Source organism: Phaethon aethereus, assembly GCF_964289735.1.
Source record: "Phaethon aethereus genome assembly, chromosome: 19".
NCBI lineage: Eukaryota > Metazoa > Chordata > Aves > Phaethontiformes > Phaethontidae > Phaethon > Phaethon aethereus.
Window position 1 is genome coordinate 7,126,523 of NC_138595.1, and position 27,803 is coordinate 7,154,325.

Genomic DNA, 27,803 nt, shown 5'->3' on the forward strand with positions numbered 1-27,803 from the left:
GTGCTCTCTCCTACTTACTGTAACTATGTTGAATCTCCAGTGGCATCTTGCCTATTTTCTAGCCATAGCTCTGACCCACACCCTTACTTTGTTTTTGGAGACAGGGAGATGTTTCCGAGACTGTACGCCTCTTCTTTGAACAGAGCAAGTCTTGCCCTCCAGCAGCCAAAAGTCTCCTGACCATCCAAGAGGTAGATGAATTCCTAATCCAGCTATCAAAGCTTACTAAGGAAGATGACCAGCAAAGTGTGCTGCAACGTATCACTCGCAGGTAAGGAAAGTAATTGGCTTCTGAAGGTTTACCCTAAAACTAGGAGTGGTTTTCTGCATATTGCAAGCTGGAATAGATAAAAAGCTAATCATGAGCCACAGAGCCTGAACTTAACATCTGTAAGACACTCTTAGGTTTGATTAAGACACCTCGACTGCTGACCAGCAATGGAGAACCTGTATGGCTCCTGTTCATGCCAGAGAATTTCATCCTTGTCTGTCAAGACACTGTTCGAGTGGCTTGCAGAACTACCTTAACGGTACTTAGCTGATAATTAAGTTGCTGTTCTTGGGTATGTTGGGAAAAGCCTTCAGGCCATTTAGACGTGTTGAAGGTTCTTGGTCTGGCTCAGTTTGTGTTGATCTGAGGCTGAGGATGTTACTATCACTCTTGATGCATTAATTAAGTGAATTTTGGAAGGTGCGTCACACTGAGGCAGAATTAATATTGGTATTGAAACATAAAGATGCTAAAAAGCCTTTTGGATATTCTCTTGTTGCCTCTGTGATGTCACTAGTAACATGTCCTCATTCAAGTTTAAACCCTACAGAAGGGGAATACCTTTTCTTATAGAGGCCTGGATCAGTTTCCTTTTTTTTTTCAGCTGGAATGTAGTTCAGTTAAACGCCTACCATATCTGAATCTTCTCTCACACTTCAGGTGTACAGGCAATGACCTGAAATGCATCATCAGGCTAATTAAGCACGACTTGAAAATGAACGCTGGAGCAAAGCATGTGTAAGTCTTACCGTCCGTTGTGAGATAAAACCAGAAGCGGGCGTTAGCCTCATAAGGCAGGAGCAGCAGACCTGAGGTCAATCATGTTTCCCTCCTCTCCTCAATTTGTTAAAGGTTGGATGCTTTGGATCCCAACGCGTACGAGGCGTTCAAAGCGTCACGCAACCTCCAGGATGTGGTGGAGCGAGTCCTGAAGAACCAGCAGGAGGCTGAGAAGGTGCCAGGTCTGAAGCGAACCCTCAGTGTGCAGGCCTCTCTGATGACCCCGGTTCAGCCCATGCTGGTAACGTTGGCTTCCCTGCAATGGTAACCTTCAGCTGAGCAAGAGATGGGGGCCTCATATGGACTGTCAGAGACCCTCACCTTTAAGAATCAGTAGACGGATAAGTGATTGCATGTTGTATGAGCTAATAGAGTATGCAGTGCCAATTTTTATAAAGTGTTTTCTACCAAGAGGCAAGTATTCAATGTACTGTGTACTTGCAGCTTTAGTGACACTGCAGAAGCTAAAATCTTGATTTGCTTTCTGTCCAGAAGTGACTTTCTTTTTCGTTTGTTTGCTTGCTTGCTGTCATTCCAGAAGTTGATCCTTTGTCTGGAAACAGCATATGCTTTTCATTGGATTAGAGATTCAAATAAGTTTGTTTTTTTGTTTGAACAAATCAGAGTTAAATATTTACTTCTAGGCTAAGCACACTCCTGCAAAAGGCACAGTACGTACATCGTCTAAGTATTTGGAAGAGATAAACACTGAAAAGCTATAATTATCTGGGCATATGCAGATGATTGAAAGTAAATGATTACTTAAGAAAAAGAAGACTTGGAGTGGATATGAGAGACCCTGGACAGAAAAATCTACCAAGGAATTGGTAGTCCATTCATGAAATTAGGTAAAAGTAGCTTTATTTTTCAGTATATCAACTGAGTTTGTTTGGAACTTCTCTCTCCACCTTTCTAAGGCTGAAGCCTGCAAGTCAATTGAGTACGCCATGAAGAAGTGCCCAAATGGCATGTATGCAGAGATCAAATATGATGGTGAGCGGGTGCAGGTCCATAAAAATGGAGATCATTTCAGCTACTTCAGCAGAAGCCTCAAACCTGTCCTCCCTCACAAAGTAAGCACCTATAAAGTCTCTCTCCTGTTGTGCCAGCATTTACCTTCCTCCCCTGTAAACATGACTGAATTTCACAGCGGTTGCTATAGGCAGGGAGGATACCATCTGTTGTAGACTTTTTTTGTCTAATTTTTGTAGATACCTGGAATCTGGAAAAGCAATAACAGAATTGTAACCAATTAGTTCTGGTGGGCATCAGGAGCTTGAAACTACAGTTAACCTGTCTGCCTTAGATGCCTGCATTTATGCACTGCGTTTGAGGAGGCTTGATGGCAGTTGGGTGACTTGCTTATATTTGTTCAAGACTCATTTTTCTGTTTGTAGTCTGTGCTGTCCATACAGCAGTAGACAATAAAGCTAATGCAGATGTGCCTACACGTGCCTCAGACATACTTCTGGAGAAAACATCTGGATTGGAGTGAGTCCATCTCTTCAGCCAGTAGACATATATATTTTTCTTCTCTTTTTTCCCAAGGTAGCCCATTTTAAGGACTACATCCCCCAGGCTTTCCCTGGTGGGCAAAGTATGATCCTGGATTCAGAAGTTCTTCTGATTGATAACAAAACTGGCAAGCCGCTTCCTTTTGGGACTCTTGGTGTGCACAAGGTAAAAAAAAAAAAAAACACCACAAAAAAAAAAACCCACCTTTGTCATGGTTGGAGGCTGTTATTCTGCTGATTTAAATGCATTAACATGCGATCTGTTACCACAGGGTAATTTAGGAGATCTGGTGCTTACTAGAGCATTAGGGGAAAAATTAAGATCCCTGAGAATGCTGATATTAATGAAAAGGTACTGCTCGAACACAACAGAGTTGATACTAACCCAATCATTAGCAGGACAGTAAGAAACCTTCAGTTCAAGATACATATTAAAAAACCCTTGGAAAATCTTGCAATTCTGTCATTGCTTATCGTTGCTGGTAGCAACGTATGGCAGATTGGAAGGCCAGAATGATGAAGAGAGTATTTAGTCCATGTGAATATTATGTAGTGCTTATGTCTAGACTAAATGGCGGTGAGGAAGAGGACAGTAAAATGAAAATTGAATTGTAAGTGCTTTAAGTTAAAGTAGTCATTAATCTGCAGTCTCTAGAATGCTTTTTGGTTCTTTGTTGCAGCAGTAGTGACAGATGTTACATTGCCAAAGTCATTAATATTTGTGGTGTTATTTCCCTGTCACTAGGAAATCGGCATGTTTTATTTTTGTAGTTTGTGCTTTGACACATTCGGTCTAATGGTAATTCTCAGACTAATTCTGTCTTTTGGAAGAGGCCTGAGCTTATTATAACAGATTATGGAGATAAAAATACATCCTTTTGTTCCTGTTATTTTTCTAAAACTCCATATTGCTGCTTGTTGTGACAGCAGATTTCTTTTTACTTGTCTTTCAGAAAGCTGCTTTCCAAGATGCCAATGTTTGCTTGTTTGTGTTTGACTGCATCTATTTCAACGACATCAGCCTGATGGACAGGTATGTGTCTTGGCATAGTGTGAGAGTAGCCTGATGCGTTTCCCAGTGTGAACTTGCTGGAATACACTACCGCTGCAGAGGGAGCCGTTCACGTTGGCTGTTAAGACTGGCCATTTACCCCTCTAAAATCAAGACAGCACAGGAGAATCCTTGCTGTGCTATGGAGCATCACTACAGAGCTCCATCTTGCTCTGCAGTTCCAAAATATCAGGATTAACTGCATTTTAGCTGAACTGAAATTCATATATTATATTCTCTGAAACTACACACACTCTTAACACAAAACTCCTATTTTATGACTTCCTGGAGGAATGTAAGAATTGATTGTCCTTTCTGGAACTCTGTAGGATAAATAATTAAATTCTTTAAATAGCTTTTCTCAATCTTCATGTGACTGGTACTTCATGTTGACATTCCTTGCTTGTTAGGCCTCTGTGTGAACGTCGTAAGTTTCTCCACGATAACATGGTTGAAATCCCAAACCGGATCCTCTTCTCGGAGATGAAGCATGTCACAGTGAGTTCAGTGTTAAAATAGCATGCGTGGCAGTCTCACAGATTGCCCTCTGGACACTGCTCCTTTACCACATGGCCTTTTTTATGATTAAGGCTGCAAATCCAGCAATTCCCTGCCCGTCAAAATGGTCTGTGTGCAAGACTTCTTGAGCTAGCGTTGTTCAAGAAGGCCATGCCTGTGCTCCCATCTTGTCTCGGCTACAACCACTTCAGTATAGTCTTAAGTTGCACACCTCTTTTTTTTGTCATCTTAACGATTTTACAGGCATTGTAACTTTGGCATTGTTAGGAGGAGCTAAAGCCTGTTGTAACTTAGTCTGTGCACTGCTGAGCCGTCTAGAGAAGACTGAAGTATGATTGAAGGGAGCTAGATTGCTTTCAGTACCCAAACCGGCAACTTCAAGTGCCACACAGCCCTGCGTTTTGTAGCACAGATACATCCCGAGTGCCCAAAACTGCATTTAGACAGCAGCATGCTCAATTTTTCCTTTGATTGTTATGCGTAAGCCCCATGTCCCATTATTTTTCCTCACTGCTACTGATGTAGCATCTTGGTTTTGGTGGAGAATGCAGGACATTTGGGGCAGAGAAAGCATTTGGGGAGGAAGAAAAAAGCATAGGTCCCAAGGCAGTTGGATAGAGAAATAAGCACTGCTGGCTGAGAAAATCTGATCTTGCACATATGGGACATGCTCAGGACACAAACAGTGTGGCTACCTCATCCCTGAGGAGTATTTTTTTAACTAACCAACGCTTCTCTTCTTGGGACATATTCCCAGCTTAGTCACTGGACATGCAGCAAAGAGAACACGCATGGGACTTTCCTTGGAAAACTATTTTATGAAATTACCCACTCATCCCTCTGCAGTTGCTTTGGTTGTAGTGCACCACTGCTCCAAATAGAAAGCCTGAAAACCACAGCTTTTGATAGTCTTGAGCTTACCACAATTCCTTTCCTTTTCAGAAATCTTCAGATCTGGCAGATATGATCACCCGAGTCATCCGTGAGGGACTGGAAGGACTGGTGTTGAAAGATACAAAGGCAGGTTCATATTTACTTTTTACTGGTCTATGCTGGGAATCGGGGAGTAACCACGGACAGAGGTCAGTGGATGAAGCAACCAAGGTTGAGCATCCTTGAAACATCACTGGGTTCTTGTCGATGCTGACATCGAATCCCAGTTGCTCTTTATATATCTGAGCACTGCTGTGCTCTTGTACCCCTAAGCTGGATAAAAGCAAGGGCTATTTGAGGTTCTTGCCTTGTTTTGCACAGGGTAATTATGAACCAGGAAAACGACACTGGCTGAAAGTGAAAAAGGACTACTTAAATGAGGGTGCGATGGCTGACACAGCAGACCTGGTAGTGCTGGGAGCTTTCTACGGACAAGGCAGTAAAGGTAAGTCTCTGGCTTAAGTCAGAGATCTGTCAGTACAGAAAACTCTCAAGCTTTTTCCTATTCCAGGCCTCCTGTAGCATTTGGTCTCAGCAGAATGAGACTGGCTGTAGCAGGCAGTGACCAGCACATGCCAGGCTGCGATTTTACTGTGGGTTCACTGGCACAGCAAAGCCTTAGGTCTTGGGCTGGCCCCTTACACAGTGCAGAGGCTCTCTGCTCAGCTTTGTGTATGGGAGTTGATGCTGTGAAGCCATCACAAGCCCAAGGCCCGTTGACTCCCAAAGATAGAAAAGGGGTTTGGTTCATTACTTTGCTTTCTGAAAAGCTGTGGCTTGTCCTGTAGAAGATGTGAACCACCCTGTTCTCCCCTCCTGCAGGTGGGATGATGTCCATCTTCCTCATGGGCTGCTATGATCCCAAGAGTGAGAAATGGTGCACCGTGACCAAGTGTTCCGGTGGCCATGATGATGCCACCTTGGCACGTCTGCAAACAGAGCTGGATATGGTGAAGATCAGCAAGGTGAGAGGGACTCTGGCGTGGAGGCGATCAAAGGAATGCTCAGCAAGGCCTTGGTAAAAGCCCTCTTCCTGCTGAGCTACAGTTGAGGTGCTGGCTAAATGCAGAACTGAAGTACTCTGCTGGGAATGAATAGGGGCTCAGTTAGAGTTACATCACAGAATCACGAAGGTTGGAAGGGACCTTCAAGATCAAGTCCAACTGTTAGCCAACGCCATCGTGTCCCCTAAACCATGTCCCGAAGTGCCACGTCCACACGTTTTTTGAACACTTCCAGAGATGGCGACTCCACCACCTCCCTGGGCAGCCTGTTCCAATGCTTGACCACTCTCTCAGTGAAGAAACTTTTCCTAATATCCAATCTAAACCTCCCCTGGCACAACTTGAGGCCATTTCCTCTCGTCCTGTCACTAGTTAGTTGGGAGAAGAGACCAACACCCTCGTCGCCACAACCCCCTTTCAGGTAGTTGTAGAGAGCAGTAAGGTCTCCCCGCAGCCTCCTCTTCTCCAGACTGAACAACCCCACTTCCCTCAGCCGCTCCTCATCACACTTGTGCTCCAGACCCCTCACCAGCTCCATTGCCCTTCTTTGGAGGTATCGTCAGATAAACTGCTCTGACACAAGTGAGGTGTAGGTGCCACCAGCTCCTGAAAATGAGTCACTGCCCGAGGTTTGTACAAAAGACACTGAGTGGGAAGCCAGGCACCATCTGTTTTCTGCTGAGACAAAGTTTTATTGGGAAGAGCAGAGCAAATACCCCTTTTTGGGGGCATGTTGTGATTGGTGAAGACAGTCACTAGGTGGGGCTGGCTCAAGCCAGACTATTGTGGCTAGATCATCTGCTATTAGACTTTTTGTGAGTGACGTAATTACGTGAGGAATCTTATTTTTCAAGACTTGACATATAAACAGAGCGCTGAATTTTAATATTTACTTGGCAACCTAAAGGCCATTTGCCTCAAGATTATAGAATCTAAAAAAATGTGTAGTTTTATATGAATCACAATTGGTGCAACAATGTCACTGTTTTACATAACAAATGACAGTAATTGAGAACTGTTACAAGTAATTTTTGTGATTCTCCAGGTAAGAGAAACTGCGGCAGATCAGTGCACCTTGCACTGCAGTGCAAAAGCAAGTTTCATCATGCAAAGGCAATGTAATACTTGTATGTTAATCTACTACTATGTTATCTTTCAGCAACCTCTTTTGTAGGAATAGGTTCATACATAATCATGAGTGCTATCATTTTTGTTTTGTGCTTTGAATTAATAGGATCCTAGTAAAATCCCAAGGTGGCTAAAAATTAACAAAATCTACTACCCAGACTTCATCGTCCCCGATCCAAAGGTAAGTGCTGTCATAGTCATTTAACTATGTTTTCCAGCCCTGATATAGCAATCTGCCCTACTTCGTTTAAGTGTACAAATTGTCTCTGTTACAAGATCAGTCTTCATACTTGGAACAGGAAATTAAGTGCAAGTTTTTATCTCTGAATCTTGCAGATGCATTTGAGACTAATAGCGTCATGAAGGAATCGTACCTGTAGCATTTCTGGGAAATACTCTTGTGCATTAAATCCCTTCCAGAAGTGAACTTAATTTTAAGTTTGAAATATGAAAAATCTGACTTAAAACGGTTGAAGCACAACTGTAACCCAAAAGCTGCTATTGTTTTATGAAATTTATCAGTATGGTTTGTGCCATGTATGTCTGATAGAAGAGGTGGTGTTTAGACTGACCAGAAGGTCAGTTTGTGTATATGGAAGCCTGTGAGCTGGGGCGGGAATGGGGGTGTTGTTGCAGAAGTAGAGGAACACAGACATGTTAGTTAGTTCATGAGACAACAGAGGAATGTGACATGACTTCCTCAATACTGTGTTTAGAAAGCCCCAGTGTGGGAGATCACAGGGGCTGAATTCTCGAAAGCTGAAGCCCACACCGCAGATGGGATCTCCATTCGCTTCCCTCGCTGCACCCGCATTCGAGATGACAAAGACTGGAAGACGGCCACCAACCTCCAGCAGCTTAAGGTGAGCGAATGCAGTACGTCTGCAGCGCGTTTGAGAACAAGTTCTGACGAGTCTCTAAAAAGACAAATTTCCGATAGCAGGGTGTGTAGTGAAGATACCTGCTGACTGGTACCTATGATGGCATGCTACATTTTCCACTTATTCTAGGCTCAGGCTGCTTGCTGGATTATTTTGACGTGAATCTTACTCTTTCATGGGGCCTCTCGAGTCTCTTGAGCTGTGGTGCACTTTCAGGGAAGTCTGTGCTGGCAGCTAGTTGTAACAGCCTTCATGCTGAGGAATTTCCTTCCTGAAAGAGGTGACCTTTATTCTCTTAAGTTTGTATGGTCATTTGGTCTCCCATTAATTACCGAGATTGAGGGAGGCATCTGGGATGTGACCAAGGGTCGCCTGGCCCAGTTCCAGGTGCGGGGGCCAAATGGCGATCTGCCAGGACCCCTGGGGCTGCACCCACCCCACACAGCTTCCACGTCTCCTTTACTGATAGGAAACCAGTTGGCTTGCTGCCATCCCCAGCAGTAAGTCAGCTGTTGATGAGCTCTGTTCTCAGTCGAGTTATTGTCGTTCGGGCTGTCTTCATGCTGCCTGCAGGGATACTGGCAGCAGATGCAAGTGCTTGTTATGCCATCGAAGCATGCAGTGATTCAGCCCACCTGCTGCCCAACAGTCTTTCTGGCTCCTTATGCAGGTAGGGGAGAGAAAGGTAAAATACCCTCTTCAGACAGACTGTTCCCTGAGTGAGCAGTGGGCATTGTTCATTTTTCAGGCTAGGGAGCCGGGCTCTGAGGAGTTAGTCTGTCTTGCTCTGTAGTAGATCATGTGAATATGGCTTTTGGTGCCTCCCTGTATGGCTTCCCTTAATGTCACGCAGCTGGGTGGAATGCAGAGAGATTGAACAAAGTTGACAGGAAAATAAATGGCTACAAAGAGATGGAGGAAGAAAAAGCATATGAGGACACACTTCAGGGGGGAAACAAACCAGAGGAGCACATGCATTATGGCTCGTGTCTGGCATCAGCGGCTTCACTGTGGGTAACGGCAGTGCTTTGTTTCTGGTGGGACAGGAGCTGTACCAACTCTCCAAAGAGAAGGCTGATTTCAGCGTTGTTGCTGGGGAGGAAGATGAGTCCACGGCTGGCAGCAGCGGAGAGAATGAGGGAAATTCCAGGTCTTCCACACCACACAGCACTATTAAAACTCCCCCAAGCAAGTCACCTGCAAAAGCCCAGAAGCCAGAAGGTAAGTTGGTGCTTTCCAGGGAGAGGAGCCTCAGGGTGTGTTCTCTGCATTTGGCACAGGCCAGCTTTGGATCTTTGCCTTCTGTCAGGTGCTCCAAGATCCCATGGAAGCTTTTACGTGCATGTCAGGGTTAATGGGAAAAGCTGCTTAGACGCTTGGTTTGGCCTGTGTTATTCATAGCATGGATTGAATAGCTACAGCTCTGAGGGGTGCTGGGATCGAGCAAAGACAGAAACAGCACTGATGCTGCTGCATAGGTTGGTGCTTAAGCAATTCATTTAGACGATAAAAGCTCTCTGAGATTATATGCTGCCTAGAACAGATATCTTGAGCCTAGCAGACGCTCGGTTAGTACCAAAACTAGCTTGGAGTGATTTCTCTGGGACCGCAGTCCCTTTTAATCTTACTAAATCAAGGTCTTTAGCAGAATGTATAAGACTGGTCTGAACAGCAAACCTGCTGCTCCCGTTCCTGCAGATTGCATGCCCCTTGGTTAGACATTCTGGCCATGAACCAGGATTTAATTTTATTTGGATGAAATTCATGCATAAAATAGGGCACCTGGATGGAGGGGATTTCCAGGTAGTGAATTGCAAAGCTGTGAAATGAGTTTGCTTCACCAGCACTTTGTCACTAAGGAATAACTTATAGCAAATTTCTGAGCAGTCTCAAAAAGGCAGTGTGGTGACAGCCAGGAGGGAAGTTGAACAGCAACGTCCTGGAGATGAGGGCAGGAAGATGCCCCACACCATTTACATTAGAAAAATGTGCCTTGCTAGTTATAGTCTAATTCATGGATTTTCCAGAAAGAGGGCAGAAAAGCCTTTTCCCTTTTACTCTCTTCACTCTTCTTCTCCCCCCACCTTAATACACAACCAGCATCTAGAGAGGGCACAAATGAGACAAGCTTTTGTTTTTTAGAGAGCAAAGCGGTCATTGGATCCCCTCAAAAATCAGAGGAGAAACGAGGGGAGAAGAGAAAAGCATCTGAGATGGATGACAATGGAAAAAAGGTATGGACAGCTTGACAGCAATCACTTGGGGGTGGGAGGACGCTGAGGCAGTTTCACTTGTCTCTTCACTTTTGCCTTCCATCTGGAAGGTCTTTGAAATCTTCCTATAGCAGCAGCCTAAACTAAAATGAAACGTCAAGGCAGAAATGTGGCCAATGTGTCCTGGCCTGTATCAGCACTAGCGTGGCCAGCAGGAGTAGGGAAGTGATCGTGCCCCTGTACTCGGCACTGGTGAGGCCGCACCTCGAATCCTGTGTTCAGTTTTGGGCCCCTCACTACAAGAAGGATGCTGAGGTGCTGGAGCGTGTCCAGAGAAGGGCAACGAAGCTGGTGATGAGGCTGGAGCACAAGTGTGATGAGGAGCGGCTGAGGGAACTGGGGTTGTTCAGTCTGGAGGAGGCTGAGGGGAGACCTTACTGCTCTCTACAACTACCTGAAAGGGGGTTGTGGCGATGAGGTGTTGGCCTCTTTTCCTAAGTAACTAGTGATAGGACAAGAGGAAATGGCCTCAAGTTGCGCCGGGGGAGGTTTAGATTGGATATTAGGAAAAATCTCTTCACTGAGAGAGTGGTCAGGCATTGGAACAGGCTGCCCAGGGAGGTGGTGGAGTCGCCATCTCTGGAAGTGTTCAAAAAACGTGTGGATGTGGCACTTCAGGACATGGTTTAGGGAACATGGTGGCGCTGGATTAATGGTTGGACTTGATGATCTTGAAGGTCCTTTCCAACCTAGTGATTCTGTGAAATAGCAGCAACAAGCCCCCTTGTAAAGGAAGAGTGTGGTTGCAGCTCTTCTGTCTGCAGAGCTGACATAACCGGGTCTGTCATGCTAAAGGCCAATACTCTGTTCACCCACCACCAATGTTCTGCTCTGCAAAGCCTTGTGATTGCTGAGCAGCTACTCCTCCCAACTCCTGCATATGGAAGAGGTGGGAGCTGTTAGGGGAGAGAACTGTCCTTTCTAGCCCATTGTGCAGCCGATCGTAGGAGTGGATTAAGAATCACTGAGCTATAATTTCCTAATAAGCCTGGAGTAGCTATTTTGATGTAAACAGCAAGCCCCCTCCCAGGGTGGTTGCGTTCTCCTACTTTAACTGAGAAGCATCAGCTTGTAAAGACAAAGGCATTAAGATCATGTTTACTGGACCACATCAGCAGCATCACGAAGGGGAATGATGGGGTAGTAACTCCCCTTAGCTAGGGAAGTGCTGTTCAGCTGTTAATGTCTGGCTTGCAGGGGAACTGCATGGGTGTTGCTCTCGTGTATGATTTAGTGGTGGTCCAAAGAGCAGTTTACAGTTGTTAGGCACGAGATTAGAATGATAACCTCGGGAACGGTGAATGGGCTCCTTCATGCCTCAAAGAATTTAGTGTAATTTCCAGACTAACTTAGTGTTTTTACCAACCTGTGCTTCTCATCCTCTTTCTTTCACAATGTGCAGATGCTGCTGGACATATTCACTGGTGTGAAGCTGTATCTGTCGCCCTCTGTGAAGGATTTTGACAAAATCCGGCGGTACTTTATAGCATACGATGGGGATCTTGTGCCAGAGTTTGACACAGCCTCAGCAACGCACGTCATAGGGGACATTGATGAGAATCCTGGTGCTAAGCGTGTGTCTCCCAAGTGGATCTGGGAATGCATCCGGAAACGGAGACTGGTAGCCCCATGCTAGCCATGTGAGGCAGCTGACCAGTCTCGACACAAGAATTCCCTGAAGGGAACTGCTGAGAACTAGGTAGGTGGAAGAAATGGTGAGATTCCTCTGTGGAGACATGGATAGAAATAAACTGCCCGAGTCCATGAGAGGTAAAGATCCATAGCAACCATATGGAATTAATTAAAACAACTCTCTGAAGAAATGTCACTGCTGAATCCATTTTTCTGCCCATAATGTAGACCACTGCACTTATTCTAGGTGCTGGTTTAGTCTCCTTGGGGTTTTTAAAGTTTGGGTATTTTTATAGATAAAGAAATAAAACTGAAGCAGTTTTTCCTTTGCTGTCAGGACTTATTTTCCACAGGTTATTCTCTGCCTGGACAGGAAAACAGACCGCCAACTATGTGCAACTAGTGGCTGTATAGCCAGAAAAATTTTGCTGCATGGCTGCAATTTACATGAAGGACACGTGTCCTTCTCCTGGTTTCTAACATTCAGCACAGGTCTGTATCTGGGAGCAGTTCACACCACTGCTGTAGGTTTCATATTAAAACCAAGACACCAAACAGGCTCTGCTGTAGCACCATCCAAGCATTCTCCGGGCGTGTTTGTTTTCAAGAATACGTTTCTCTGCTATTACGTATTTCAACAAGTAAAAACTGAGAAAGGAACTCTACCATCTGGATCTTTTAGGATAGTTGACAGACCTCCTTAGCTGTTCAAAGCTATTGCAAGTACTTGAATATTAATGAAATAAGTGAGATAGAAAGAGGAGTTCATTTTAAAACCTAACTATTTTGCAAATGACAGCATGCATTTGCTGAGTAACTCTGGGTGAGTGTACATTATGAAAGGAAAAGTGAGTTGACCAGTTCACTGGTTCCTGTAGTCTCAAGGGTACGGAGTATGTTCTCCCCTCTGTAAAAAGTTAGTTAAGAGTGTACTGCTAAAAGGTTAGTGTTTTCAGTTAGCTTTTTCCCTTCAACCTCTTCTGTACTTGCACCCCACCCACTAGTGATACTTAAGCACCTGGTATCCCAAGCCTTTTCTGGTTGAAGTTCAGAAGTAGCTGTAGGATCTCTGCTTTCTCCTGGCCTGTTGGTAAGAGACTCAGAAAACAAAGTTAACTAAATCACATTTCAACTTTATTATAAAATTATAAACCAAACTTCTGTACCAAAACTAATAAGTTTAACCATCATAGTACCAAGAGGATTTAAGAGGATAACATGCCATTTCAAGTAGAGTATTAAAACTTTTAAAATATTTAAACTATGTACAGTGTACATGAAGCACATAAATATTTCCATTGACTTTATTAGTTCAGATCATTATATTCCTTTGGATCATTAATCAGTTTGCTCCAGATTCTTATTTTCCTTTAAAAACAACTCAACCATATCCATAAGTAGAGAATCCATTTTTCCAAGGGAAACACTGTAGTCGGGGGGGGGGGGGGGGGAGGGGGGAAGAGGAAGAAAAACAGCCCTCCCTTCAGAAAGCACATTTCAGAATCATACGGTGGGTATATCTTCTCGTTCCTAAAATTTCAGGCATTGATCTGCAATTTGATTTATCTGCTGGGCAATAAGCCCATTCTCTACAAGTAAAAGTATATCTGTCCACAGGGAGATAATCATCTTCTTGCTCAATTCCCCCAGCCCTGAGTTTACTGAAAAATACAACAACATGAATTTTCACAGTGAATTTACTAAATGAGGCTGTTCAACACTTCATGTATTCCTGTACCCCTCTTCAAGAGGTCCCTGTGAACCTATTAAAGAGTAAACACAGTTACTGCTTACCTGCAACTTTTTTTAAACATGCTGCATTGAATTGTACCAGTACTCTTTTCATGCTGGAAGCTCTTAAACCTTAAGCCAAAGATTAAAGAACAACCTGAACAGGGAAAGAGGTATAACTCAACATTTTTAGTTCAATAAACTTCAGCAGCTGTTGCATTTTTGTGGAGTTCAGAGACCACCCTCAATAGTGCAGAGGTTCTGCTACCTACTGAGTAACAGATTTCTTCATCTTAAGTAAGTGCTTTATGGATTCCAACTTGCAGAGCAGAGACCCTCCACTCCATGCCAGTTGAGGAGTTGCTACTCATGCAGTATTCCACATTAAAGATTATACAAATTTAATTTGCTGTTAACATGTATAGCCACTTATTGCAAAAGTAGTTGGCTTTGGTGATCACATCTGTAACCGCACTTCCACCACTCCAGAAGCTGTAAGTGGACGCTTCTTTTTTATGCTGTTCCTTCACTGGCAGTCATGCAGAGATTCAGTTTGAACACTAAGTGATCACCACCCCCCTCCCATAAAGGGGAAAGCTAGACAGGAAAGAACCTGCAGCAGAAGGTACTCAACTTCACCAATGACTTGAAATGAGTATACAATCCCACAGTGGCAGAAAACTTAAGGCATCAAGATTCTGAAACATAGTTGTGTTACCAGCCAAATGGACTGAATGCTTGCAGGCCACTAAGGGAAAAATTGCGGGTGGGGGCAAGCTGATTAGTAAACAGAAGCATCCTGATTCGAGGGAGATAACATTTGCTTTGTTTCATGTCTGCCCTCTAAAAAGAAAGAGGCACCCGTACTTAAAGATGATTGTGTAGCAATGGTATCCTTACTCTTTAGCTGTATGTGACCCTCCAAAAGAGTCAAGCCTTAGATTTGTAGCTCCTCAATCAAGTGAAGTTGGTTCAGTTTTAAAATGATTGCTGGCATATACTGTAAGGAAGCCTGTGAAGTCAAAGGAATCAACAACAGTCAAACCAGAAATCTCCCTCTAGCTGTCATGTAAACAGAAAACCACCACCACACCAGGTAAGGCTGTATGTTTCACAGAGTCTCACTCCCCTTACATTTTTCAAGAATATAAAGTCCATCTTCAAATAATATTTTCAAATAATATTACACATTTTTCCACAATTGCACTAGGCTAGAATTATGTTTATTCTGAATACGGAAATCGGAGGCTGTCTGCCTGTCCCGCAAGCGTAAGAACATTAAATTAAAAAAAAAATTTTAATCTTTGAAAATAAAGTAGTTGCTGGGAGTATAGCCTAAGCAGCAAAACAAATGTCACTTCTTGAGACCCCAGTCCACTTTTGTTTATTATTCAGGGGAGAACACAAAGGCTCTGAATCTGATCTTTGTAGTGGAAAGCCAAGCATCCGTCTCTCTCCACCACTAGTGGATCAAGTTATTCTAGAACGTCGGTTGTTAATGATCCTGTGTCTGCTGCTGGCAATAAGCTCCAAGGGGTCCAGGCACTGTGGTGTAAAGCACGATAGTGGGAAGAGCACAGCCAGGCATGGCTTGAGCCAGAGCACTTTTCCCCAGGCTTCATCCTTCCCTCGCCTCCAGCTTCCAAAGGGGCCCATACACTAATCTCTGACCTAACTATTTGTAACGATTTTGACCATTTCTCTAGCAGCAGATGAGGCTTTAAAGCATCGCCAGTCTTCCTTATACACACTTAGGACTTAAAGACATGGACAGCCCTTATCACATACTGCCTGCATATGGGGCATTCGCTCATCCGCTTCCCACACTTGGTGCAAGTGACCATGTGGCCGCATTCCAGCAGGACGCAGTCAATGGGTGCGTCCATGCAGATTTTGCAGAGGTTGTCCTCCATGCCAGGGAGCCCAGCACCACCTGAGTAAACAAGAGACCACAGTTTGCATGAGACAAAAAAAAGATGTGTCATTTTTCTGCAATCTGTGAGCTGGCTTTATCAAAGGGCTCCCCTAATGTACTTTCACACACTGAAGGTCTGGAAAAAAAAAAAGAAAAATTCCCCTTGTGTCTACACTGATGTGGATATATCTGCTCCATCAACTGGCAAGGAGCAGAAAGCTTTAGCTTTTACACAGTAATTTCTGTGTGATGAAAACAGAAATACCACCGAGATTCTTAGCAATGAGGTGAATGAAGCAGCGCAGGTCTATTTTCCCAAGTAACAAGTGACAGGACAAGAAGAAATGGCTTCAAGTTCTGCCAGGGGAGGTTTAGATGGGATATTGGGAAAAATTGCTTCACCAAAAGAGTTGTCAAGCATTGGAACAGGCTGCCCAGGGAAGTAGTTAAGTCATCCCTGGAGCTATTTAAGAGATGTGTAGATGAGGGACATGGTTTAGTGGTGGATTTGGCAGTGTTGGGTTTACAGTTGGACTCAATCTTAGCGTCTTTTTCCAACCTAAATGATTCTATGATTAAAAATATCACTTACCAGTTTGATCGTCAGTGTCAGAAACTGCAACATAGGAAGAGAAAGTTACTTGGTGAGAGCAAGAGAAGCTGGGGGAAAAAATTTACTCAAGCGGTATTATTTAGCAGGAGATTAAAGCCTTGAAGGGAGATTACTAAACCAAACCTTATTTTGCTCATCCCCATGCAGCGGTTCAGGCTGAGGTTGATCAGGATAGGTTGTTCAGCTGGCAAGAAACTTTCTCGTTTACTGAGCTCACACAATAGCTAACGCTTCACGAGGATAAGCGACTATCTGAAGTGATGTCTCGATTTTTAAGACAGCCTTGGAATTCATGCAGTGTTTGGCTTCTGAGAACTACACTTTCAGTAGCCCTTTGTGCCAGTTTCTTTGGTGTTACACAATCTCACCAACATTGAGCACAGCTCAGACACACACACAGGCAACAGTGATTAAGAAAAGAGGATAAATTCAAAAGCACAAGATACAATGACAGAAGAATATAAAACCCAAGTGGTTGTCTTAAATCTTTTATCATTCATAAAGGACGAGTGAGATGTGTTTAAGAAAACAGTGCTACTTAGGTTTGTTTCTGTGTTGTCCAATCTAAGAAATCAAAGTGTTAAAATAAGTTTCTCTTGTAAGTAATTTACAGGTATGTGTCTTTTTTTAACTAATCACCTAGAATTGCAAACTGGCACCTGAAAGTCAAGCCAGATACATTCTCTCTGCACCTCTGTCACACCACTATCCCCTCATCAGTCAACTGTGCAGGCCCAGCAGGAGCAGGCAGTGCACAGGAGGAATGCTCTTGTGATGAAGAGGACAGTCAAACCACAATTCTTCAGCAGTGGGAGCCACTGAGCACATGCCTCTCAATTGCCCGGCTGCTTTTTGGTGGCATTTTCCTGCTCACCTTGCCAGTTATCATGAGTCAATAGATAAGAGCTCACCCCAGCACCTACCGTCATCCGTCTGCAGTCACACATCAGCTGTCCTGTGGGCGATGCAGCGACTAGCACCACGTGCCACAGCTATACAGAATCCCCAGCTGAAGGGCACACAGTTCTCATTTGTTGCTACTACAGGGAAGTCGCTCTCCAGAGCTACCATAATGCTCTCCCCTCTTCAACAACTACAAGTAGCGGTCAATAGAGTTTAGCTACTTCCACTATAACATGCATAACACTTCCTCCTTTCTTCTCACTTGCACAAAACAAGTGAGAACCCTACAAGAAACGTAGGGTAAGTTCTATTGCTTTCTGCAACTATCCGTAAAAAAGGAAAACCTGGAAAACAGGCACATGTTTGCTAAGTGTCTTACCCAGATGTTGCAGATCTTTCTCTTTATAAAGACGAGTCACCCGCTCTAGCAGCTCCCACTTTTCACAGCAGCCTTTGTAGTTGACGAAGTTGCGAGCAAGAATTTCCTTCAGCTGTCGCACAGAGAGCGCATTGATGTCTCCGATGCTTGTTAGATCGGAAAGAGAAGCCTTCCTCCCCTGCACCAGGTTATCTTCTGAGTCAGTAGACTGAAAGGGAACAAAGATGGAATGGCTCTTGCCCTTGACACCTAGCACTACAATTTAAATCAATTTTCAACATGTGCACTAGCAGGAATTCGTGTTTGGATGTACATACAACTCTGAGTACGTGTGAATTCCTCCATCTGTCAGAAACTTAAGTCCTAGGATGGAAATAAATAATTTTTATAGTGTCCAAGTGACACCAGTTCTTTCTATATGTGGAGGACAAGATGATGCCAAAGAAAGGGCTTGATTTCATCTGCCGCTGGTCAGTCTGAGTTACTGTTTAGCCACCCATGTCTCTGCGGTAATGATTCTGTGGTAGCAAATACAGTCTAGAAAACCTGGTATTTCTTATCATCTAATTCCAGGACACACAAACCTCTGTCTCCTCCTCTGCTGGTGCTTCTGCTGCATTCTCAACTCCTGTCATACCAACTTGGCTTGGAGGCACATAACCATTTGCCTAGAAGAGGAAATAAAGCTTTCACCAACAGCATATCTCTGTGTCCAAAAGGAAATAAGCTCGATAGTTCAGCGTAACTGCTAACCCTGCCCACTGGAGGGACAAAGTGCAGCACGAGGTAAAAGCAAGGCACGCTTGCAGAAGGTATTTCCTGTGCAGCACTTACAAAAACCAAACTTTAAGCAAGTAAAACTTTTTGAAACTGAAGTGCAGCATCTGACCTTTTAAAGCGCTGCTTCATTTAAACCCTGATAGAGTACTTGTACAGTAAGATCCCACATGACACTCCTGTGAGGCTGGATCAGGAGGAGACCAAATTTATACGTGTGTGTATACACACACATATGTGCAATCCTTCCCTGAAGTGTTGCGGTGTGACATGGCGTTATGTCACAGCTCTGATGGCACATCGGCTCTCAGTGCAAGGCTCTGTATAAGAGTCCTCTTACACAGCTCAAAGTCTACAAGTCATTTTCAAAGTAACCCTACAGAAACACCTCCTCAGGGGGGTTCCGGACTGGACAAATAGGAGGACCAGCAGCAACAAAGCTGGAGAATGAGAAGGGGCAGCTGCTTTGAGCTCTTAATAAAATGAAAGGAACTACACTGTAATTCTATCCAATTTGCCCTCAGCAGCTATCGCTCCTCTCTGCAGCTTCCCTACTGGCAAAGGGGACTGTACTGTTACCATCCTACTTATCTAGGTGGTGACTTAATATTTACAAGGCAAAAGAATAACAATAATGATGAAAGAGCCTGAACTGTAGCAGGATGTCATGCAAGTAGAGACAAGAAGCTGAAATGTATCATCGGACAGTAAGGGAAGACAACAGAGCTGCATTTGCTGGTAAAAATTGGAATGGCAAGATACAGAAAACCAGAGAATGAAAAGGCCTTTTAATGATTTGTAAGAAATGTGCTCCCAGGAAAACTCTTCTTTTGCACTAGATACATCTGCTGAGGAAGCAGAAGGTACACACACTTTCACAGCTGTGGTCCACAGGGACCTGAATACACCTATTATCTTCATAGTAGCACTAGGAGCAGATGTCAAACACTGAGTAAACTTCCCATACGAGGCAGCAGAAAGCCACACAAAGCAAAGTCAATAAAAAATAATTAAGCTCAAATACCCCAGACGAGGTTCGTCAGAACTGCAGGTTTCATCATAAACTGAAGACTTAACAACAGACTCGGGTTTTGTCACCTATCGATCCGAGTGCAGAAGACACCAAGAACCTGACCCATCTCACAATCACCTTTCTCCTCAGTTTCAGTTCCAAAATTGCTTTAAACTCTGCTTGTTGTCTTGCACATGAATTAAAGAACAATAATAACCATTTCATCTAGCAACTACATACAGTTGTCAGAATGTTGTCAACATCAACACACAAGACAGATCTGTGCACCAACACAGACGTCAAGTACCAAAGGAACCAGTCACAGGAGTACCTAGTGGCAATGGCAAGTGTGGACCAGGGCACCAGAGAAAACACATGTCAAAACAGTGATCTTGTTCTCAGAGTGAATGTTCAATATATTCAGTACTGCTCAACAAATTAAATTCCACTAGTGTAGAAAGGGAATAGCACGTCAAAGTTGGTGACAGCAAGTCACAGTTTTACACAGCAAGGTAGCATAAAATAGCTCATCTTACTTTCCTCATTATTCTGTAAGAAAGTATGAGGTCCTCACTTCAAAATTAAAAACAAACCTGAGAAGAGCATGTATAAAAAGCAACTGAAGTATTTTGTCGTCTGCTCTAAACAGAAGCCCTCATCGCTTTTTAAGAGGGCATCTTTAACGTAAAACTTTTTTGGCACATTATCTGCTTGGAAAACCTCATGCAACGCCTTTGTAGTTAATCCAGAAATAGAGATGAATGAGTTTGCAAAAGATGCTTCTGGCTAGAGACCGTACCTGTTCATGTTCCTGAGCTAGGGAACTTGAGATGGGATCTGCAGACACTGGAGACGCATCATGTGAGGTAGAAGACACTATGCTGGTTGGTGGGAGAATTACAAAGCTTTGCTGTCCAGAGGCACTAGTATTAAATGGATTTGTTCTTATCTGATCTTCCTGGGTAATTACAGGCTGCTGGCCAAGAATCAGAAATACCAGGTCCTCCTTTTCACGACACAACTCTGTTGAAATCTCACGGAGTGCTAAATAGTCTCGCAGATCCTTCACCTTCATCTTTATCAACTCTTCCCGCTGAAAAGCTGTGGCTCGGAAGCGCTGGCATAGATGGCAGAGAAGGGGACCACCTTCAGGCTGGTTTGAGCAGGACGTACAAAAATTCTTCTTACAGTCCAAGCAGATGTGCTGGTGAAGAGAAAGGAACAGAATCAAACCAATCCACCATGACCTGCGACAGAAGTGCACAACGACTGCAGGCAGTGCTCCCCTATCATCTGGAAGCCAAAGTAAGTAGTAGCCTCTGTTAAAGCATAATCAAAGCCTTCTAATTTATGGAAAAGTGCCAAGTATGTTACTCATGCTCCTAGATGGGAAAAGGATTGATCCCATAAGCAGATCACTACATTCCTCACAGTTCTTAGCAAAGCACTACCTACACTCCATTTACCCAGGATGAATTATTATATTCTTGGACAATTCCCTCAAATGACAGGAGTTTTCTGCACCTTATTCTAGACCCGTTCATCCCGTTTAAGGCACAGATGAAATCAGGAGATATCTATGAGGCAGCAGACTTTCAAGTAAAGTACAGCTAATTGTGCATTGCTTTATAAAATAATGAAATATTGCTCTGTGCATTAAGAAAGCTTTAACATGGGAGGGAACTACTTAAAACCACTTCTCTATTTCATAAATGTAATACTTGGTATGAGTGGCCTGCCTCCCTCCCCCCCCTTTTTTTCCCTCCAATTTGCTACAATCACGAAATGAATCTTTTTTTCACCATAAGAGGGAAAGCAAACAGCAAGGCTCACGCTGTCTCACAGATATCAAAGAATTCAACATTTATTTATGTAACAAAAATAGCCAGCTTATTTTGAAAATAATATGCAGACTGTGTGCCAGCTAGGTGCTAGAGAGAAAGCACTGGAAGTTTTGGAAATATTAGGCCCCAAACGTTTAAAAACTTTACAGCTTAAATTCTGTTGTTTAATATTTATCTTTTATACTGTTCTGGTCTCATCACTCAGGGCTCGATTTGCAGAAGTTCCACGCATTCACAGTCCATGTTGACTTCTGCAGAAACTGACTGTTAACACTTTGGAAAGTCAAATTCTACGTTTTCCAATAGGAATAGCAGCAGAACAGCCACACTAATGCCTTTTTAAAAGTCCTGAGGGAAGAAAGAACTGGTTTCAGTGCTGGTTAAAAATGCTAATTCACAGTCTCAGAGAAGACAAGCACCTCTATGAAATCCTGACATCCTGACCCTTCAGAGCTATGCAAGGAAAAATACACATGCAGAGTTGGAGAAGCAACAAATACAAGCTCAGAGATAAAAAAAAAATTGTTTCAAGAATCGCTTCTAGTGATTAAAGAACATTTTAAACTTCACAGTTCAAAGAGAGCAGATGTTTCTCATGTTTTAAAAGGTGTAAATACACTACTTGCTTACAGAAGCTCCTTCTGATCGCCTTTACAGCCTGGCAGTCCCCTTGCCCCACACACCCCCTTAAATTATAACTGACAGACTTCTCATTTAGACCCTGTAATAGACTTATAATGACAGTTAGTGGAAAGAATCCCAATTTCCTGCCTAAGCATTTTAAGACATGAAAATTTCTACCACAGAGAACCTCTGGTCATGCAAACCTCATCTCAAAATTGCTGTCTGGGGGCCTGCCAAGTAAAAGTGACTTTCATCACTCACAAAGCAAGACAGGAAGGGCAGTTTCCACGTACCATCCAGTTTTGAGAAGCTTTCCTTAACTTGGTCATTATAAAACACCTTTAGTATGTAACTGACTTTTTTTCACCCTACGATTGCAGGAACAATCCAGTTTCTTGGGAAATTTTCAGTGCAGAGACAGGAACTACTGGTTGTGCATGTGTCTAGAGCAGGCGAACAAACGCTCCACAAGGGCAGGGTAATGGAAAATAACCCCGTTGTCAACAACACTTTCCCTCTCTCAATCACCCATCTCTGACAGGGGAGCAACCAGAAGAACTGAGGGGAAAACAAACCAAACCAACCTGGCAGGGGGAAGCCTCCCCCCGTGCTCTGCAGACCGCCAAACTGGCTCCAGAGGGAACCACTGTAAGGCCAAAGACCTTCCAGCCCAAAAACCCCTACTTGGGTACGTACATGTTTAGGTATGACGTAAGCGAGCACAGTACAAAGGCTGCATTATCTGACATGGGTTTTTTTGCAAGCAATTAACAGTAATAACACGAGTCTGCCTTAGTTACCAAATGATGCATTTGAGAAGTCAAAATAAAACCAGGCATGTCTCTGGCTTATCAGTTCACCACCAGGATTCGTCTTCAGAGAAGAAAAAATTCCCCAGCCTGTATCTGAGCATCAAGTATTCAAACCTGCACAGAAGCTGTTTGCCACATCTCAGTATTAAGCAGCTTTTACAGCTTCGTTAACATTTGTTGAACTCTGACTGAAAGGGCAATAACTGCAGACGCTGTTCTCTTCAGAGCGATTAATTTCAAATGTTGTTGTAAATTAAATCCTGTTACTAAGAGGTCAGACCACTTTTGAATGATGCTTACTAACTGGGAGCACAGTCACGGGATGGTCCAACAGAAGTGAAATACTCTAAATCAGAAGTCTGTCCAGAATGGAAGCTGCTCCTGGTTGTTTGCTCTAACAGCTAGTCTCCCAGAGATACCAGGAGGAGGCTTTGATACACTTGGCTCTTCTCTGTGTGCAGGATAAAATGAAGAAATGCCAACATTCAGGCTTTCACTACGGCTACTGTTGTTCGGGTTTGGTTTTTTTTAATCTTACACTCTATCATGCCAGGAGCCTTTTCTGTAAGTATGCAAAGAAAAGCATCTTCCTGAAAATGTCAGCCAATTTAAGGCACTGAAATCAGAGAATGGGGGAGGAAGGAACAACAGTCTGACATACCCACCACGAATGCCTGCCACTGCTTTCTACCAGCAGAGAGGAAAATGAAGAATGCTTGTTTTAAATTTTAAAAAATTTTGTGGAATCAGTTTGATCCAGAAAACCAAGATCAAAAAGTCATCTAAGAGAAGGAAAACAAAAATAAATAAAAAAAAAAATCAGAGATTTTTTGCTACCACTATTAAATTTTACATCCTTTAAAGATGCTCCAACAGTTACTTAAAAGCATCTTCTAAGTACATGCTGCATTCAAATGTCGCCTACCCTAATCATTTTAGTAGGTGCCACATTATATGAAAAGATACAGTTATGATAAAAGATCAAGTCCTTAAAATATCATCATTCTGCTTTTTGGGTTGTTTTTTGTTTGTTGGTTGGTTTGGGGTTTTTTAAAGCAAATCTAGGTTATCCTTATGGTCACCAATGTGGAGGGAATTAATTTTTATGCAGTGTATTTCACTATAAACATTAACTGGACACTAGGAGTTCAAAGGCAATGCCTCTCCTGGGAGAGAATGCAGAATTTTCCGTGCTTTCGTTGCAGCAAAGTGATATTTCATACACTTCTTGGTCCACGTCAACAAAATTAAAGAATTAACATGGCTTACAAACATGTCAGTGTTTTATAAGTTATGTATCCAGCTCTCTTCTGGAGACCAAGGACTGATGGATGAGCTCTAGCAGACCTTCCTGCAGCTGTTTAAGCTTTACCACCTGTAACCAAGCTCAAGCCAGTCCCAGAGATTTCTGCTCAGTTGTGGTGGCAGCAGGAAGGTGGAAGGAAGGTTTAGGAGCCCCCGTTCACAATACAGAATGTCAACCTCAAACTCATTTTCATTGACAGTCTGCACCGAACAGGAGCAGCCCAGACACAAGCACACATTGTACTCTGCTGCCCCAGTTATACTGACAGCGAACTCCCGCAGAAAAACAGGGAACTCTACTGGGGGCAGAAACGTCTTCAATTGCTTCAGCAGATCCTCCACAATTTGCACACCAGAGCTTTACCTAGCCCAAATAAGTATGTTTGCACTTATCTGGAGCGGTACTGATGACTCTTATACAAGAAACTGCTTTAAAGGCAACTTACATTAGAACGTATGTTTTAGAGACTACAAGGAAAAATGGGACCATGGTCCTAGCACTGCTACTGTATAATCCATAGTTAACTGCATTAATTGTTTTAATTTCAAGAGCAGAATTATCTACATCCACTCTTCTGCACAGTAGCAAATAGTAAGCACTGGATTCAGAATAATTCTTTCCACAAGTGTCTGCAAAGATACATCACATTAATGAGGACAATGTTAAAGACAACACTATGTAGAGTCATGTGCAGTGACTGCCCCATTCCCACCTGACCCAGAATCTGCCTACCGTCAGAAAAAGCGTAAGCATTTAAATATATATACACCCAACTCCCAAAATACATTATCAAAATTTAAATTTGTAATGATTCCTGGAGTAATAATACTTCTCAGTGCAAAAATGCATAAACATACCTATTGTTCTGTGAGTAGAAAGCAACAGTTCTGCCAAGACTTACCATTTCTCAGGTATGTGCCAGCATGTATGAATAAAAAGGCACAAGACCGACGAATTTATTAATTTCCCCATCTAATCTCAATGGGCTGTGGCCAAAACTCACTGTAATTTTTAAGTTCTCACATTATTAAGTTCAGTAACATGCTACATAGAGACACTTCTCAAGCCACAGAGTTTGGACTCGGAACAACTTTCCTCACTAAAACATTTTTCAAACAGCATTATAGGAACCACCGTGCCCAAATAATGTCCCGGACAGGGTTTGCAGTCTAATTAAAAATCTTGTGGCGACAATTATTTTGGCACCTAGATGCTCACAAATAAAGTTTACAAACAAGATAAAATGGATTTGGTCTTTTTTGTTTGTCTGTTTGAGGTTTGGGGCATGAGGGGGTGGCTTGTTTTCTGCATCAAGCTTCAGCAATTCAACACACACCCTCAATAAACTTCCATGGCTTTTTAGTTTGAGCAACAATAGTCTGGAAAAGAGATATGTAGATCTTCCTTTACTGAAGCACAAACAGATTACTAAACTTCTGGGCACAATGTTTTTTTTAAAGGGCGTGTTTTTAAATAAAAAATTAAAAAACTCATGCTCAAGTTAATGCTCCTTTAAATGATCATAAGCAGTTTAGCTTGCTTCTTTCAGTGCCTGGGAAAGCCAAGTCTACTGAAGGTTACCTACCAGATTTCCAGTCATCTTTAACTACATCTGCTAATTGCAAAAGAATGACTAAAGACACAGGAGCATAGGCAAGCTGTCTTTTCCCATATGGTATGTCCTCAAATCACAGGCCTCTCACATGCACCTGTTTCTCTCCAAATTGGCTTTTTGTCACTAAATGAAAGTCAGATGGCATATTGCAGTCAAACTGAACGCTCCCCTAAGTCCGCAGCGCCAGAGAAGACGTTTGCGACTCACCTTCGTAGAGGAGTTGTCGAAGTGCACCCCACAGGCTTTGCAGCTCTGTTCGGGAGCAGTGGGAGAGGGGTAGGAGCTGTACCCAGGGTTGGAGTAGGCTTGGGCTCTGGCTCCCTGCTGCGGCTGCATCTCTTCAGGTGAGCCATCCAGACAAAACCAATTACAACAGCTTGCCCACATAATAACTGGAAGTGGAAAAGGTACATGTTAGAAATTACATGAGAAACAACCTGCCAGCTAAAGTGAGAATAAAAGCATAAAACGCGTATTTGAATTTCCCAACAGCGATTCATTTTTGACAGCGTGTTCCTAAGTTTGGATCTTTCCTCTAACTTACAAGCACATGCAAAAAACTACACACCCAGTCCAGCACACAATGCCTCTTGTGAAAAAGAACAAATAAAGTCCACAATAGTTATTTACTGGAATGTCTTAAGAGTTAAGAGATTACAGCAAAGATAAGACAAAATATATGTTCCAGTTGGCTGTATGAGACTATGATCAAACCTGTTGTAAAAGGCTGTCTCTATTCCACGTAAGCTGTAAAACACTGACTTTGGTTTTTGTGCATTGGGAAAAGCAAACAGAAGCTAAAATTGTGACACATACATTATTTAAATAAAATCAGCAGCAAGATCATAGACGGCTATTCTCTCTAAGTCTCTCTACAGATTTACAGCTACAAATCTAAAAAGATAAAGTAAAAGACAAGGACAGTAGAGCCACTGATTTAACATACGCCAGTTCTCAACTGAATTTGCAGCATTACAAGGTTAAATCATCACACAGCAAATAAATGTCAGTAACATAAGAAAAAAATCAAATACCAGCTTCCAGTAACTTACTTGGGAAAACAATTGCATCTGAGACACGTAATCACTTGTTTGGCTTTTTTTTTTTCCTTCTTTTTTGCAAGCCAAATAATGATATATATACACTTACCTAAGATCCTAACAGTCCAGTGCAAAATGCACAGTTTTGGAGTCTTCTAAGACCACCCATGCAGCAGTATTCCAGAAACACACTGCTGTAAACTTGCTTTTGGGAGTTTACAAAGAAATCTGAATTCATCTGGGCATTCAGTTTCTAAAGCATACACCATGTGTCATCACTTACTGGTAAACAGAATACAAATTGCCTCCTCTGCATTTCTGTATTCACACTGTAGTTCCTGGACTACGTTTCTTTTATGTCTTAAAAGATCAGGTCCATCACTGATGGACACTGAGCAGTTGCTGAATACTTTTATAAACTTCTGGAAAGAAAACATCTCTCAGCTACACAGCCAATTTGCTTCTTTCGCCTCAGTAACTATTGCCACTGTGAAGCTCCAAATTCCCAAGGGAAGGAGGCTGGTATGAGTCCTGAAAGTTATTTGGTATAATATACTAACATACTGTTCTGTTGTTTTGGGGTTTGTTTTTTGGTTTTGTTTTTTTTTTAAGCTGTGTTAAGTCTTTTACGTTGTTGTACTTGAATTGGGAAGCTTTTGCAGTTTGGTGCAGTTCCAGTATCCGTAGCTTTGGTGGCGTCTTTAATCCTTTCAAAATCTAGCTGAATTTGGCTTGTCAAAGTTACTGCTGTCACTGCAGTGGACATACGCCTTTCAAAATCCACAATGGTGAGCTTACCAGTGAACTCTACCCTGCAGGATCAGCAGATTTTAATGTTTAAGTGAAAATCTACAGATTCATGACATGATAAACAATTCTTAGTGTAACTGATGTGCACAAAGCTGCAGTGTAAATTGCACTTAGACTGGAACTACATCTCTAACAACAGAATACTAACAGACAAAAAGGAGCACCAGCTGGCTGCTGAAAGGACAGGGGAGACCAAAGGCATGGCAGACACACAGGGCACGAGACTGTTATTACAGATATCTATGATATCAGAGACATCAAATGCTGATCCTATCAAACACTGAAAATAGCAATACTAAAGCGGCATCAGTATGTTCTCCATGCCCTCCTATCCTCTCAGCAAGTGCCGATATACAGTTTTGAAGGTGCCTTGACCATCCTTTTCCCACATCATTTGGAGCTATTCTCAGGTATAAAAAGCAAGCTGCTGTGCTTC

General features: G+C 42.9%; 2 protein-coding genes across 2 annotated transcripts in view; one reads left to right on the plus strand and one right to left on the minus strand.

Annotated features, from left to right (window-relative positions):
• LIG3 (DNA ligase 3) overlaps nucleotides 1-11,990 on the plus strand; it is a gene marked incomplete at both ends in the record, with an annotated part of 15,125 nt that extends 3,135 nt beyond the window's left edge. Inside the window, 15 exons of the mRNA XM_082008691.1 lie at nucleotides 105-271; nucleotides 932-1,009; nucleotides 1,124-1,292; nucleotides 1,969-2,124; nucleotides 2,600-2,731; nucleotides 3,519-3,598; nucleotides 4,027-4,114; nucleotides 5,078-5,155; nucleotides 5,390-5,513; nucleotides 5,891-6,033; nucleotides 7,307-7,381; nucleotides 7,917-8,063; nucleotides 9,128-9,302; nucleotides 10,224-10,315; nucleotides 11,757-11,990. Coding sequence (XP_081864817.1) covers nucleotides 105-271; nucleotides 932-1,009; nucleotides 1,124-1,292; nucleotides 1,969-2,124; nucleotides 2,600-2,731; nucleotides 3,519-3,598; nucleotides 4,027-4,114; nucleotides 5,078-5,155; nucleotides 5,390-5,513; nucleotides 5,891-6,033; nucleotides 7,307-7,381; nucleotides 7,917-8,063; nucleotides 9,128-9,302; nucleotides 10,224-10,315; nucleotides 11,757-11,990 — 1,938 coding nt within the window. The remainder of the gene's footprint in view (nucleotides 1-104; nucleotides 272-931; nucleotides 1,010-1,123; nucleotides 1,293-1,968; nucleotides 2,125-2,599; nucleotides 2,732-3,518; nucleotides 3,599-4,026; nucleotides 4,115-5,077; nucleotides 5,156-5,389; nucleotides 5,514-5,890; nucleotides 6,034-7,306; nucleotides 7,382-7,916; nucleotides 8,064-9,127; nucleotides 9,303-10,223; nucleotides 10,316-11,756) is intronic.
• A 3,357-nt stretch (nucleotides 11,991-15,347) lies between these two features.
• Nucleotides 15,348-25,904, minus strand: RFFL (ring finger and FYVE like domain containing E3 ubiquitin protein ligase; the record flags this gene model as incomplete). The annotated part of the gene is made up of 6 exons (XM_082008701.1): nucleotides 15,348-15,650; nucleotides 16,225-16,248; nucleotides 17,528-17,735; nucleotides 18,112-18,195; nucleotides 20,116-20,520; nucleotides 25,725-25,904. 6 exons carry the CDS (start codon nucleotides 25,902-25,904, stop codon nucleotides 15,469-15,471), a joined length of 1,083 nt encoding a protein of 360 aa, XP_081864827.1. The 3' UTR covers nucleotides 15,348-15,468.
• Between the last annotated feature and the right edge of the window lie 1,899 nt (nucleotides 25,905-27,803).